Below are 16401 nucleotides of genomic sequence, written 5' to 3' on the forward strand. Positions count from 1 at the left end.
TTTTAAAAAAACTTTGACTCGCGAGATTCCCCTCCCCCCCCCCCCCCCGCCCACCATTGGAATTTCCTGTGACCTTCTTTGGAGGAGGTATTGATATTGATGAGATGTCAGATTCGCGAGTAGATTTTTTAGAATGCGCACCTTCATAGAGAGACTAGCGCGCTGATATTAAAATTAACGGCCTTTTTTACCCTTAGGTACGGTGATTGTAGTCAGCAGTTTAACTTTTACCTGAGAAAAATGTGGTAAGGCGTCAGCTTTGTGTGTTCCGAACATTTCGGTAGTTTCTTGTTTTACTTCATGTTTTTTAATCGCGAATGTTATCAGTTAGGTTTAGAAGTTACTTATGGTTGCAAAACTAACAAAGTGACATGAGGTGACGTTTAAATTAAATCGCGCCTTATTCAACAACAAAAGAAAGTCAACATCAACGGGCAACGACTCACCTCAAAACCAACATCGAAAGGCGACGTCAAATACGCACTTCAACAATTTGGGGACGAGAGACTAGCTAGGGCCGGGAGAGGTTGGAACCGAAAAATTCCGGCATGCATGCTGGCAATATAGAACAGGGCGGCCTCGCGAGAACTGAATGGGGCTTGTTTTTTATATATATTTGTAACAGCTAGTCCTAGTCAATTGAAAGCGTGAACTTGTTTACTAAAAACGTTTCCTAGAATGGTATTTACAGTAATCGTTCAGATCCAAAAATGCTGGTTATCATACCTCGATTTTATGAACATTCTGATTGTTTTTCTGCAAATTCGTTATATCGATATACGAACTTTCAAAGCCTGTTCAATTTTTTCCCTACCTTGTTATCCTTGTAAATGATGAACCGTTCCTTGTATGTTAATAAACATCATCTCACTTCTTGCTGCGAATCCATTAAGTTATTTCTCGCGCAAACACTTGGACATCGATAAATGTTCAACAATTCCCTTCCTTTCTATAGTTTCTGTAACGGAAGCCACATGCAGTCATAGACTGCCCATTTTTAATATTATATTTATACAATGTGCGTTCGCGTTATTCCGGGTAGCCAGTACTCTATTTAATTTTCATTATTCTTTTTAATTTCATTGTAAATATTATGTGATAAGAGTACGAATAAAATATATTGCTGTTGTTGTCACGTTTGGCAAGTACCCTCCCCCCCCTCTCCCTCCCCCTCCCTCTGTCAGTCTCACTCAGATATTCAAATGTCTTGAAAAGGCAACACCCAACAGAGTTATAAAACCCATTAATTGTTGTGCTAAACTGAATCACCTACCTATCTTGACCATTCTGATCATCTCAATTAAAGCAGGCGATCGTACGTGACCCTTAACCAGCGTGCCAGCGCAAATCATAGCATCAAATTCTCCTGTTTTAATCTCAGGAATTCGCTTGTCGCTTAACGAGGCGCAGATAAATCTCTTGTAAACATTTTTGTTTTTTGCTTCGTCCAACATTTCCTGCGAAATATCCAGAGCATGTAGGCCTGTGTATCCAATCATCTCGAGGTACGGTCCCAGGATGCCAGTTCCAGCTCCTGCGTCAATAATTTTGAGCTGATCTTTTGGCATATCAGGAAAGTCCTGTTTAATAGCCTCGTCGAAGTAGTCGATCAATGGCTTGTGGTAAGAGGCACGCGCCGATTGGAGTACCTCCTGAAAAATGAAATCGCAAACGATAATAGCTGAGCCTGCAGTCAAACATTCTCCGATCAAATTTTTGCTGTATCATATTGCCAACATTTTTTTCTTTCAAATTGTAACGTCCCATCAGCCAAAGACCATTAATTGTAGCACCCTGATGAAAAAAGGCAGTGCCTTTCGAAATATTGGTAAATACAACAGATTTTCCATCGCTGTTTGATCAACCTTTCACTGCTCGTTTGTTCAAAGACTTATGATGATTAGACCCTTCGCCGGTATGCAGAGCTTCTTAGCTTTCTTGTTACGTTGGGCCTTGCTGCTAGAATTTAATTTAATTTACTTGAAGGTTAATAAAGGACAGAAAGAGAAATTGTCTGAATTGTGCGATAAAATCATTTACCAGGTGACGCGAAGCCGTGTGAACAGTTCTAGTGAGAAAGCGCTATGATAACATCCGGCTTCTTGGCTCCTAATTTTTTAGTTTTTCTTTTCCCTTTTCTTACGAATTAATTTGTCCCTAGAGGGCATCATGCTGTACAATGATTCCTCAAAAGTTAAAAGAACTTGTTAAACCAGACTACTAAAGCTTTATTAGGTATCAAAAAGAGACATGATTATTAATAATGAGTAGTAACGTCTTAATTTCAATTCTACGAAAAACTTCGAATGCTTACACCACAATTGCACACAAATTATACAGCATAACGGCTCAAATTTCCATAAAGATGCACTTTTAATTAATATTACCCCAATCTTAAGGATTGACAAGAAAAGATAATCGTAAACAAAGAGTCCGATATCTACTGCGGTCAAACTCATTTCTATAGGCTCTCTCTTCCAGACTCTGACAACGAGCTTGCATTATCATAGCTATTTATTACTAAGTGAGAGTTTTCTAGAGACTCTGCCCTGTAGTAAAGGCTACAGCTTTCGTACCTTGTCAAATTGAGTAGCCCAGTTCGCATAAACATCCTTGATAACCTCTTCTGTTGAGTCGTCGGAAACATTTTCGAATCTTGGTCCATAGTGTTTGAGGTAACCGCATTCGTAAGACTTTGTAGCCATGCTTAGAAAACTGAAATGACAAGAAGATAACGATAGAATCTCCAATTTTAGCATTTTAGCTTTGATAACGAGCAATTTTTTAAGGCCGTGGCAAAGGGCTTCAAAATTTGCTCAACATCAATTCGATTTTGTTAAACAGGGATGTTACACTGACCTCGGTTACAGATGACTGATGAAATGTAGGGCATTGGGACATATATTCTACCACGATTTTTAAACTTCGAATTTTGATAACTCAATGGAAAATGCAGAACGACCCCTAAAAGTAAGAAATTTATTGCCCGGAGGAAACAAATTGATTTATGCTGAGTGTGACATGCTCAGTTAGATATTTGCCATGTTGCAGTTTAGGCATTCCTGTCATCCGGGATTTTCTATGGATATTTGACCATGCGTGCCCAAGCTATGCGAAGGGCCGATATCGCCAACTGATTCAAGAGAGTCAAAATCAAATTTCCCTCCCCCTCCCTCCCCCCTCCCTGCCCCCTCCCTATTTTAGGTTCTTGTGGATGGCGGGTGTAACCTCACCTTTGCTGGGATCATGCTGATTTTCAATTAAGGGTCTAGCCCAACAGGGCTTGGCCAAATGTATCCCAAACAGATAGAGTACTATTTGTGTCCCAGCAAAAGGAGCCCGCCCAAAGCAATGCCTTGCCAACAATGTCAGTCAGACTGTATGGAGCATGAAGCATAAGCGAATTAAGGGCGACTGGTATATTTGAGTGTGGCCTAGTGGTTAGGGCGCTGGCCTTGAGATCCGGATATTCCGGGTCCAAGACCCGCTCTGACCACTGGTTGAATTTGTTCCTAGTAGTCCCTGGTGCAACTTCCCAGCTACACTTGTAAATAGCCAACTGGCTTACCTCCGGCCAGTTGGGATTCTTAACAGATGTTGTTGTTAGTCCGTTTTGTTGTGTTCCATTGGCCGCGAAAAGCCCCTTTGCGGAATGGTCAATTCAGTATGTATGTATTTAAAAGTGTGGCACGTGCTCTTAACGCTTCCGTTTCGAGCACATTCGTACGCCAATTTGGCCGCCTGAAAGAAACCTGAAATTTAACAGCCTATTGATCGAGTGATCAAGTGAACACCTGAAGCCCCCCTACTATACCTCATTGAGACTTCGTCGTCGATTAGACAAAAAGGGTGCAGTTCCTGCCTGTTGCTCTATCCGCAGAGCCAACTGACTCATAAGGGACTGCTAGCAGTCTTCAGCGATGTTGAGACCCCTTGACGCACCCCCGCCCACCCCCATCCATGTTGAATCGAACATGAATCAATCTTGAAACTGTTTGCCCAACCCAGCAGTCAACATCATTCACCATCGTTCAACAAAATCGAACGGATGTTAATTCAGAAGCAAATGTTGAAGTCTTTTGCCTAGGCCTTTTACCATAAAAACCTGATAACTGGATTATTGGGAAGCGCGAATGATCCCAGACAATACCTATAAAATTTCAAATCTTCAAAGCACCGTTCTCGCCCATGAAATCGAGATTGTCCTGAATAGTTAATTTGCTTTGACTTCACTATTATCAGTGAAGTTTGGACACTGTGTCCCAGGACTTGTGGTAGCAGAGAAAATAAGGAAACGGAAAATCATATCAGTGGATTGGATTTGAACTCGGAGTTTCTACTCAATAGGAACAGCTTCTTTCCGCTTTATCACTGAAGAACAAGACACCGCCTTTCTAAAAAAAATCATTCATGATTTAAGTCTACCATAGAATTATGGCTGCTGAAGAGTAATTATGCCTATAGCTTTGATTAGAAAATGTTTAGCTTTGTGGTGATGTTTTGAAACCGACCTTTTGTTGTGTTTAATGTTGTTTGTTGGCAACTGAATACAGCTGCATTATCAAATAGTGTTTAAAATATTGTCCCTGAGAGGCTAGCGGTGTCGTGGTCGATTGGTTAGGTGACGAGTTAATCAATATTCCCAGATTCGAGTCCTATGTCCATACACTTGGGTTGTCTTTTTAAACAAATATGACCATTTCCCATAATCCATATCAAGCTTTCAGTCTTCTAATTTCACGATAATAGTGAATTCAAAGCAAATTAACAATTCAGGATAATCGCGAATTCAAGGGCGAGGAACACGGCCTCTGGCCACTTCCAATTTATGCGCAGTCGTAGTGAAGTTCCATTGTTGTAACCGTTTAAACAACCACTGTTGTTTCAAGTTCCTGAGCGTGCGTAGAAAAGCAGGAGGTCTGTGATTTGCGACCCCCCTGCCTCAGAAGTGGCCAGAGTCCGCGTTCTTGGTACTGACCGAAAAAAAGCGGACTCTGCCGGGGGACGAGTTAGGGATTTTAAACAGATGAGTACGTATACAGGCAGATGGTCAACTTGAAACTCATGTGCTGCCCATAATGCATTACATCTCTGTATAAGCTTAACGAGAGCGAACATGTCTTATTGCAACAATAAACGACAAAATCAATCCCGCGATAAATAGACCCAGCAACAAAATGGTTGCCATGGCAACCACATAGTGGTTATCATTTTGTGTCCTACATTGACGTAGATTACGTCTGCCCAATTTGAATAGCACCCATGCAATATTTTCGGAGATATTCTCAATTTTGTAATTAAGGATGGTGTGCCTACTATTGTTATTGCGCGTACGTTCTGCGCATCTCCAGATACTCGGATTTCCTATCGCCGATGCTTACTAATGCAGGGATATTTTTGCGCGGTTTAAAACTATGCAGATAAAGTAGATCTTCGTAAGTACTTTTGGTATCCAAAAAGAAAATTGGGGGTAACCACGCATTCTTTAGAGATAATTGAGCTTCAATTTGTGGTTACCCCCAATTTTCTCTTTGGATTTCAATAACACTTGTTAAGATCTACCTTTCCTGCATAATCACAAATCGGGGCAAAAATACCTTTGAATTAGTAGGCACCGTCCTTAACGGCAGTCATGTGTATTTTATTATGTTATCAATTTTTGAACAAAAAACTTGAATATCTCTGGAACGAAAGAAGATATTCCAAAATAGAAAACATCATTCTTCATCATTTTGAAAGGTCTTTAAAGCAAGAAAAATATATTTTTTCATCTCATAGTCACTTTAAGCGAAAGGGCACGTTGAGTGAGCGTAGACAATGGGAGAGCCAGTGAGCCATTCGAGCCATGACTCAGATGACTGCGGGCCATGCGAGTCAACATGCGAGTCACAGTTATTGAAAGCTAACCGTTTTAATACTTTAAGTACTGTTTATCAGCGATAGTTGAAATGGGTGCTTAGACTTGAATGGGAGACTCGCATGTCTCGCTGGCTGGCAGTTTGTCAAGACCCACAATGCGTCAAGAGAGACATAAGAACTTACTTGGAAAGCTTTTTGCAAACCGGTGAACCGTGAGCCACGAAGTAATCAAAGTTGAGAACTGAACAAAATTTCGATTGATGGTGCAGTTACTTATGAATCAAAAGTCACGCTCAAAGTGACATTTTGACTAACGTCCGTTGCAAACACAAACCTCAGTCGGACGAAAACTATCCTCCCACGCAAACACTCTTTGGGCTTCGTCACGCGTTCCTGACGAAGCCCTAATAGGCCTTACCCCTTATGACGTACAGCACCTAAATTCTTTTGTTGAGTGACTACTATAAATACCAGAATGCAATGTTTCAGTAGTCACTCAACAAAAGAATTGCGAGGCGTTACGTCATAAAGGGTACGGTCTATTGTCTGGCTCGTCTCCAGTCATCTCTCTTGGTCTTGGTCTCGATGTGTGTGCGTGGGACTAGACGAAAACCGAAGAATAAAAAACAACGCTAAGCCGGTCTCAACAATATTCTTCCTTCTCATCATCTGCGAAAAGTGGTCTCTCATAGTCTCATTGATTATTCACGATATGTGTGCGTGGGAGGCTAGACGAAAACCGAAAACCAAAAAACAAAGCTAAGCCGATCTCAACAATATTCTTCCTTCTCATCATTACCTGCGAAAAGTAAACGAAGTATCCAATTAGAAAGATTTCGCTACGAATTATTTTCTTTCCTACCTTGCTATTTAAAACCAGATAATAATGCAGTCTTCTTTTCAAATATTTAACTTCAGACCAGACTCATCGAAACGTGACTTAACAAGCCAAGAGCGATCTATTTAAAAATTGCGATTCATCATCGGCTTCCTCAACCAGTGTCACAAAGTGCTCGCTATGGAAAAATATTTAAGCTGCCGACTGCAGGATTTTAGAGTCCACACTCATTCTTTAATTAAGCTAACATAATACGATGCAGAGGTAATTTGCATAACCCATCAACACGCGCGGCTAAATTAAAGGCATATTCCAAGATATTCAAAAACCTTCAGGTCACACAACATTCTGTAAGATCACAGGCCGCCCAAGCCCGGTATACGATTTATAGCCTTTGTATGAGTGAGTCGCATTATTTAAGCGAAAAGATGAAATACACGACGGAGCTTCTACGTCTACTCCTCACCACGTCTTACTCATTATTAGGGAGCTTAAGCAACGACAACGGCGACGGCAACGAGAACGTCATCTCAAAATATAAATTCGCGTTGTTTTAATCGCTTCGTGACTGTTTCAACCTTTTTAATATGACAAGGGTGCGGTAGTTCCTCAAAAATGACACTGGTCAGAACAGCGCTTAATTTAGGGGAGAGAATGAAAATTTATCCTCAAGTGCTGACGTTGTTCATAAAATCTCAAATTTGGCTATTTCACGTTGTAGTTTTGCTGACGACGGCAAAGAAATGGACAAAAGTGGAAAACGCACTTGCAGGGCGTGCAAAGCTATTGTTTTTGTCCACTAAATATGCAAATTTGTTACGTTCTCGTTGCCGTCGCCGTTGTTGTTGCTTAAGCTCCCTGTTATTGCAGTTGGTAAGCGTATGGATGCTAAAATAGAACCACATGGGGCGCGCAGTGTAACCTATGCGATCTGAGGGAACTATAAAATGAAAACTACTGAGTTAAAAAAAAAAATAAATAAATTTGCGATTAAAAAAAAATGTTACAGACAATCTAAAGCTCTCTAATACTTTATTGAGCTCCTTTACTATTCCCACGGGGAAAGTCAATTGGCGGTAGCTTTGAAAGTTCTCACTATGTTGAGAGAAGTCGAGATGGTAGCCTTCTGCATCCTTCTCAAAACGTCATAGCCCCTACTGCCAAAGAGCTTCCTCATTATCAGGTCTACATCCCTTGACCCCCAGCACGTCAATGATGATGTTACGTTGTTCAAGGTCATAGCCAGGGTACTGTTTCTTTAGCTGAAATCGCAGTGGCCCGTACTTGACCGTCTTCTCCTCGGACTTCTTTTCCCGATGCTCCATCCACGGAGAGGACATCTCCACAGCCCACACCTTCTTATTCTTGTGGTCCACAAATCGAGCGTCCACTCTGTTAGCCTTGACAATGGTGTGTTCCGCATAAACTGGAACATCCCAAAACGCGAATGCCTCAGATGACTCATAGACTGGTTTGGGTACTGCACACGAGTACCAGGGAGGGACTGAATCAATTAGCCTCAGATCCCTAGTCATCTCCAAGAAGAGGACTTTCAGTGCTGCGTTGTGTCTTTCTAGATATTTAGGCTGGGCCAGAGGAGAGCACTCCAGAGACAGGTTCATACCCAGTTCCTCGGCAAATTTATGCGCTTCCTTCATCATCGTTATTATTATTATTATTATTATTATTATTATTATTATTATTATTATTATTATTATTATTATTACTTTGATTCCCTGGGTTATGAATTTATTTATGTTTTTGTGATTAGGTAGGGCTATGTCATTTTTCAGTTTTTCAGATTTACAATTAAGGGGACTTTTTCCTGGATCCACCCAAGGAACAAATGATTTTGACACTTGATGGGTGTTTTTTTTTGCCACAATCTATCCAAAAAGATGAATAATCCATACACCTGACCGGATTTTTTCTAGTTTCCATCCAATTGAAATAACGAATGATTTATACATGCTTGATGGGATTTTTTCCTGGCTCCATCCAAAAGAACGAATGATTTTACTGCTGCACTAAGCCATGGATCAGAAGCTATGCAATCTCACTTATGGTTCCATTTTTTTTTTCTGGGTCACTGCCCCTTCTTTAGCTTCCCCGTTTCGTACTAATATTTTTATTTGCTTTGGGCATTCCCCGATCCATGTTTTGTCATACTGGTTCCCAGATCGACTCTTTCTCACATCTCGTACCCAGGCCACGTGTACAGTTTGGGTCGTACTGTTGTCGCAAGCAAGACTAACGTTTACAGGAGACTTCCAAAAAATTTTTGGAGAGAAGGGAAATTTTTGCCAGCTTTTTCGTCCATGTAAGTAATCAGGTATCCCTCTTTTTCTCCTCACTTTAAACTATAATTTTGCTTCACAACTTCTATGATACACCACCTGACACTCAAAGTGTGTTTTGGGTAAGTGTTATTTGCCATTTTTGGTTAATCAGCTTCGCAGTTTTGGTCGTGTTAGTCTGTCCATGGTTTTGGTGCTCGTTTTTCTCCAGGATTGCGACTTGTTGTTCTTCTCTTTTTCCTTTCTTCACTCGGCACGAGGGGATAGGGTAGAGGTCCGGCGCTGGACTAGAAACCCCCTTGTTCGGTTGCACTCTACCCCTAAAGATTCGCAGCCATTTACGAGCCTAATGATGTCGCAGTCAGCGTATCTTTACCTTCGGGATAGTTGGATTTGCCTCGCCAAGCCCGTGTTTCCAAATTCATGGCGATTTCTTTAGTTTTTTCCATATATTTTTAATGAACGAAGATTTTAGTGTAAAGATTTTTAACCTTTATTATTCCTATTTTTAAGAACGAATAATTTGCATGGTCAAGTATTTGTTCATCTCTCCTCCGTGATTAAGTTTATCGTACATGTACTATCTGGCTGTTCCTGAAATTAAGGTTTTTAATCTCACACAGAGTTTGTTTCATTTGTTAACCTTATTTTGGGGTTGAGAGTTTCCTTTGTGAATTTCTCCCCCTCATTTTACAGACGAACCCTAACTTTTGTTTATGATTTTTCCTCAACTCACCATCCACACACACAATATTCCCCCCAAACTAGCTGCTAATTAGTGAATGTTTTAGTTAGTGAGAGGAACCCCTTCTTGTAAGGAGGATTATTTTGTCAACACCATTAAGGAAGCCACAAAGGTTGCTAGTGAAACTCCTCTTTTAAATGGGCAAAACAAAGGACCAATCCTCCTGAGTATTATCACATGATTTGTATTGGGAAAACAAAATGTACAAGCGAAAAAGCTCTCTTAGCTCTTAGTGCTCCAGCGCTAGAACGACTTGGGCGTTGACAGTTTTGGCTTCAGTTTTCACACATTCAGATGACCAAGAAAGATCCATCAAAAATACGTTTAAGTTAATCACTAGCTTGTCATTTAATATTTCGAAAATGTAATTAACGTAGCATTGATACTATGAGGTCACAAATACAAATATACATTCCGACCTTGAGGGTGTACCGTAGCCTTAATTCTGTGCTTGATTTGATAAAAAAGGGTTCATTTCTCCGTAACACAAAATTATAGGTGGTTTGTAACCAATCTCTAGAGACACAGATAACAATGATGTAATGTGTAATTGCTGGTGGACGAACAAAAGGAACTGATGAGAGATCATTCTTTCCGTCCACCAACATGGCGGCGATGACGTCACGTATAAACCACCTATTGAGTAATTTTTTAATGATTGAACAAAAGCCTTCTAAAGCTCTCTATGTAACAATTGAAAGGTCTGTACGAGCAGGCAGGATAGCTTTAGACGACAATATTCAAATCTACAGCTAATGAGTGAAAAAGCTATCAGACTAATGACTTGCGACTCTGTAGATGAATGCCATTATTTTCTTGGGCATATCCTCAGCTTCATAAAAAGGCACTTCCTTCTTGCTGACTCTTTCCCATCGTCGTTCGCTCACGAGTTCATCCATTTTTGCTTGGTAGTTATCGACCTCCTTGCTCCGGATTGTAAAACAGAGAAGACCACCTGCAAGAAAAATGAGCTCTGGCAAAACATATTTGAATTATTTGATCCTGAGAACTCAATGCAAGAATTCATTTGGTTTATCACAATATGCACACCTTACGTCAAAATTGTATGCGAAGATTAGATGATTTATTCTGCGCTTAAGGTTATCAAAATTAAACTCACAAGAGAGTATTGCTCTTGCATGGATGCAAAAGAAAAAAATGATGACCTGCAATCGTTGAAAAACTGCTTTTAAAGTAAACCGATAAGTCTTTCCAAACACAGAATCCCTTGGATCCTGGCACCTTAATTTTTTTACCATCAGCATTCTCATTCTGCACCCAAAAAGCTACCACATATACGAACCTAGAGGTCGCAGACTATGATATTGATGTTATCTCAGTTCTACGTAACTCCACATTTGTGTAAATATATTTGCGGCTTCAGCCTCCGTGCATGGAGGCGAGAGCCATATGGTTATCGCGTTGAATGACTAATTAAGTGTAACAATAGAATATCAATGAGCTCTGCCGATTTTGATCCGATTGCTGAGAATTTCAAGCGGAGGGAATCGTCAGCGGATACCTCAAAATTGCATGAGGTGATCCTCTCTCTGAGCGAACGAGGAAAGGAAAAGAACGACGGGAGAAAACGTCTGCGGAAAGGTGGAAGGTATGGCTAAATCCCGTTCACATGACATAAAACAAAAGGCTAGATATTCAGCTAAATGAAACAATCAGATTTTAAAGGAAGGTCGCAATCAGTTTTAATGTTAGCGCGCAAAATTCCCAAGAAGATAAGATAAGATAGCCAATGACGAAGTCACGGGACCACCCGAAAGCTCTAGATCTACACCTTATTCAATTGCAATCTGATTGAAACGCTTTTTAATATGTTGTTCTTCATCGAGTTTTTCATTGTCAGACGGAAGCGCCTTCTGTCCACCATAGATCTTTTTGCAGATACGGCGGCCATCTTGTTTTCCATTGTTTCAAATAGATATTATGGGATGCCCAGGAGGCAAATACATATTAATTTGCCCCCTGAGTATCCCATAATGTCTTTCGGAACAATAGAAATCAAAATGCCCGCCGTATCTGCAAAAGGTCTATTTTAGAGCCAGTTGTTACCATATTTGGAATATCAACACAGGATACCCATTTTGGAAATGGAGTCACATTCGGCACATCCATTGACCGAATGCAAAAATGGCCGCCAACAAATTATTCTTTTGTCTTTGTGTTAATTAGCCTAACTAACCCCTCTGGAAATTCCAATTTTGTTTCATACTTTTCTTTAAAAACTTTGACTCGTGAGATTTCCCCTACCCCCCACCATTGAAATTTCTTATGACCTTCTTTGGAGGAGGTATTGATATTGAGATGTCAGATTCGCGAGTAGGTTTTTTAGAATGCGCACCTTCATAGAGAGACTAGTGCGCTGATATTAAAATTAACCACCTTTTTTACCCTTAAGCCCTGGCCAAACTATCGAACAAAGTTGGATTCAACGCTCCAACTTTACTCGATCCAACATTGTTCGACCGTTTGGCCACCCATGATGGAAACTGTTCGTCCAACATTTTTTTTTTCGATCAAGTGTTGGATGGAGTTTGCTTTTGATCAAACATTGCGACCAACAATTCTGCTCGACCCAACAATGTTGCAGTGTTTTGCCGCTCTTCCAACAAAGTTGTGTCCTGAATCGAGTCACGTTCGCGCTGGTAGCCAATCACGAATCGCTGCTTTATTTTCAAGCCTAGGCTGCTAGCATTATTTGCAATAAAAATGGCAGACAAGGATCAATGGGGCGTCATGGAAGTTAATGAACTCAACATCCAGAAACCTTGATCAGCGAGTATGAAGCAAGGCCATGCCTTCGGTGCACTTTTAGTCGCTTTAATCACTAAAATTGCTCTATTTGCAGATATCTTGTTCGATAGCAATTAAACTGAAATTTCTTGAAATTGATCCGAGCTCATTCTCATCACCTCCTAAACGCGAATGTATCTTCCAGAGAACATACCCTTTTCTGCACGCTCTCTTAACCATTTTTGGGGTTTTCCTCGTTTGAACCCGTCTTTTCCGTCCTCAAACAGTTCCAGTACCACAAGCGCTACACCGGTTTTCGTTTCAGTGTGCGCCAACTTGAACTTGAATCAGTTTTGTTAAGCAATGTTGGACGAGTGTTTTGCCACTACCTCAACATTTAAATCTAACAGTGTTGCATGCATCGGAATCCAACTTTGTTCGATAAATTGGCCAGGGCTTTACATTACGTGATTGTAGTTAGCAGTTTAACTTTTATCTGAGAGAAAATGTGGTAAGGCGTCAGCTTTGTGTGTTCCGGAAGTTTCGGTAGTCTCTTGTTTTAGTTTATGTTCTTTAATCACGAATGTTATCAGTTAGGTTTAGAAGTTACTTATGGTTGCCAAACTAACAAAGTGACATGAGGTGACGTTTAAATTAAATCACGTCTTATTCAACAGCAAAAGAAAGTCAACATCAACGGCAACGAATCACCTCAAAACCAACATCGAAAGGCGACCTCAACTACGTACTTCAACAATTTGGGGACGAGAGACTAGCTATGGTCGGGAGAAGTTGGAACCGAAAAATTCCGGCATGCATGCTGGCAATATAGAACTGGGCGGCCTCGCGAGAACTGAATAGGGCTTGTTTTTTTATCTATTTGTAACAACTAGTCGTAGTCAATTGAAAGCGTCAAACTTTACTACAAACGTTTCCTAGAATGGTATTTACAGTAATCGTTCAGATCCAGAAATGCTGGTTATCATACCTCGATTTTACGAACATTCTGATTGTTTTTCTGCAAATTCGTTATATCGATATGCTAACCCTCGATATAACGAACCAATTTTCCCATTCCCTTGGCGCTACGTTAAATCGAGGTTCCACTGTAGATGTTGAAGGTAGGAGACAATTTCATAAACTACCTCTCCAATTTTCGTATCGCAATTTATTAGGTGAATTTAAATACGACTACAGGTTCTCACCAAACAACTGTCGCGTTTCTGGCGCCCTTTTAGATTAAGTCAACATTTTTTAACAATCCGGTCACTTTGTTTCAGAAAAAAACACAAAGCCCGTCTCCACGGACAGAAAATGTTTCAAAGCCTGTTCCGTTTTTTCCCGACCTGGTCATCCATGTAAATGATGCACCGTTCCGCTCACTTCTTGCTGCGAACTCATTAAGTTATTTCTCGCGCAAACCCTTGGACATAAATAAATGTTCAATAATTCCCTTCCTTTCTATAGTTTCTGTAAAGGAAGCCACATGCAGTCATAGACTGCCATTTTTTAATATTATATTTACACATTTTGCGTTCGTGTTTTTGTGTGTTCGTGCATGTTGTGTCATGTTTTCGTTTTTAGCTAAGTAATTTACCAACCGATCTTTATCTTATTCTGCCTTCTTAAATTGTATGTTATTGGCTGCCCGGCTCCTCCAGCCCCTATGGTTATTCCGGGAAGCCAGTACTCTATTTCATTTTAATTTTTCTTCCTTATTTCTTTGTAAATGTTATGTCATAAGAGTACGAATAAAAGATGTTGCTATTGTTGTCACGTTCAACAAGTAACCCTCCCTCCCTCCCCTCCCTCAGTCACTCTCTCACAGAATGTCTTGAAAAGGCAACACCCAACAGAATTGCAAAAACCATTCAAACTGAATCACCTGAATCACCCACCTGTCTTGACCATTCTGATCATCTCAATTAAAGCAGATGAGCGTACGTGACCCTTAACCAGCGTGCCAGCGCAAATCATAGCATCAAATTCTCCTGTTTCAATCTCAGGAATTCGCTTGTCGCTTAACGACGCGCAGATAAATCTCTTGTAAACATTTTTCTTTTTTGCTTCGTCCAACATTTCTTGCGAAATATCTAGAGCATGTAGGCTCGTGTATCCAATCATCTCGAGGTACCGTCCCAGTATTCCAGTTCCAGCTCCTGCGTCAATAATTTTGAGCTGATCTTTTGGCATATCAGGAAAGTCCTGTTTAATAGCCTCGTCGAAGTAGTCGACCAATGGCTTGTGGCAAGAGGAACGCGCCGATTGGAGTACCTCCTGAAAAATGAAATCGCAAACGATAAAAGCTGAGCCTGCAGTCAAACATTCTCAGATCAAATTTTTGCTGTATCATATTGCAAACATTTTTGTCTTTCAAATTGTAACGTCCCATTAGCCAAAGACCATTATTTGTAACACCTTGATGAAAAAAGGCAGTGCCTTTCGAAATATATTTTCCATCGCTGTTTGATCAACCTTTCACTGCTCGTTTCTTCAAAGAGTTATTATGATTAGATCCTTCGCCGGGATCCAGTGCTTCTTAGCTTTCTTGTTACGTTGGTCCTTGCTGCTAGAATTTAATTTAATTTACTTGAGGTAAATATAGGACAAAAAGAGCAATTGTCTGAATTGTGGGATAAAATCATTCACTTGGCCACTCAAAGCCGTGTGAACAGTTCTAGCGAGGGAGCGCTATAACAACATTCGGCTTCTTGGCTCCTAATTTTTTTTTTCTTACGAATTAATTTGTCCCTAGAGGGCATCATGCTGTACAATGATTCCTCTAAAGTTAAAAGAACTTGTTAAACCAGCCTACTAAAGCTTATTAATAATGAGTAGTAACGTCTTTCTACGAAAAACTCCGAATGCTTACACCAACATTGCACAAGAATTATATATCATAACGGCTCAAATTTCCAGTAAGATGCGCTTTTAATTAATATTACCCCAATCTTAAGGACTGACATGAGAAGATAATCGTAAACAAAGAGCCTACTACGATCAAACTCATTTCTATAGGTTCTTCCTTCCAGACGATGACAACGACCTTGCATTATCATAGCTATTTATTTAATGAGAGTTTTCTAGAGACTCTGCCCGGTAGTAAAGGCTACAGCTTTCGTACCTTGTCATATTGACTAGCCCAGTTTGCATAAACATCCTTGATAATCTCTTCTGTTGAGTCGTAAGAAACATTTTCAAATCTTGGTCCATAGTGTTTGAGGTAACCAGATTCGTAAGACTCTGCAGCCATGCTTAGAAAACTGAAATGACAAGAAGATAAAGATAGAATCTCCAATTTTAGCATTTTAGGGCCGTTGGCAAAACATGGATCGGACCGGATCGGACTGGACCGGACCGGATCGGATCGGATCGGATTGACAAAACACGGACCGGATCAATAAAAAATCCCCGCCAAAAGTAGACGGTCACCAGACAACGTGCTGAAGACAGGAAAAGTCGAATTCTGTGCCTTTCTCTCTTGTGTAGTCGTCTCCTCGTTTATTGAGACTCGTCGAAATGTTTTTTTTTCCAGAGTTAATTAAAGATTCTGAAGAGGAATTATGAAAGATACGATATGATGAATTAACGTCAATAAGCGAATTGACTGCGTGCGCGACGGTCTTCTTCTTCGAACATAAAAACTGACAACAATTTTTTTACTTTACCGCAGTCCCTGACCATTGCACAATAGCCCGATTTAGCAACTGAGAAGGAACGTCAGTTGACGAAAGGAGAGCCCGCAGAAAAGTTGGAATTCTACTCAACTAATATGGCCTAATATGGATATATTTGCTGCGCGCGCCATCGTCAACTGACATTCCCGTTCTGTTGCAAAGGCAGCGTTTCACATCGACATGGTTTCATGATCTCGAAACCGCGTCAAAATCGATGCAGTTTCGAAGAGTTTACAC

The 16401-nt window shown here is 40.5% G+C and overlaps 1 protein-coding gene across 3 annotated transcripts in view; it reads right to left on the bottom strand.

Annotated features, from left to right (window-relative positions):
* LOC137968161 (methyltransferase-like protein 27) overlaps positions 1-16401 on the bottom strand; it is a 28560-nt gene that overhangs the window by 3715 nt on the left and 8444 nt on the right. The window contains exons 1-3 of one of the 3 annotated variants that reach the window (XM_068814792.1): positions 6043-6256; positions 2577-2715; positions 1274-1652 (exon numbers count right to left, since the gene is read on the bottom strand). In XM_068814792.1, coding sequence (XP_068670893.1) covers positions 1274-1652; positions 2577-2705 — 508 coding nt within the window. In that variant the 5' untranslated portion in view covers positions 2706-2715; positions 6043-6256. Of the gene's footprint in view, positions 1-1273; positions 1653-2576; positions 2716-6042; positions 6257-9907; positions 10695-14385; positions 14765-15611; positions 15751-16401 lie in introns of those variants that run through there. The other 2 variants (XM_068814790.1, XM_068814791.1) reach the window with 2 other exon arrangements.

Source organism: Montipora foliosa, chromosome 8 (genome assembly GCF_036669935.1).
Source record: "Montipora foliosa isolate CH-2021 chromosome 8, ASM3666993v2, whole genome shotgun sequence".
Classification (NCBI taxonomy): domain Eukaryota; kingdom Metazoa; phylum Cnidaria; class Anthozoa; order Scleractinia; family Acroporidae; genus Montipora; species Montipora foliosa.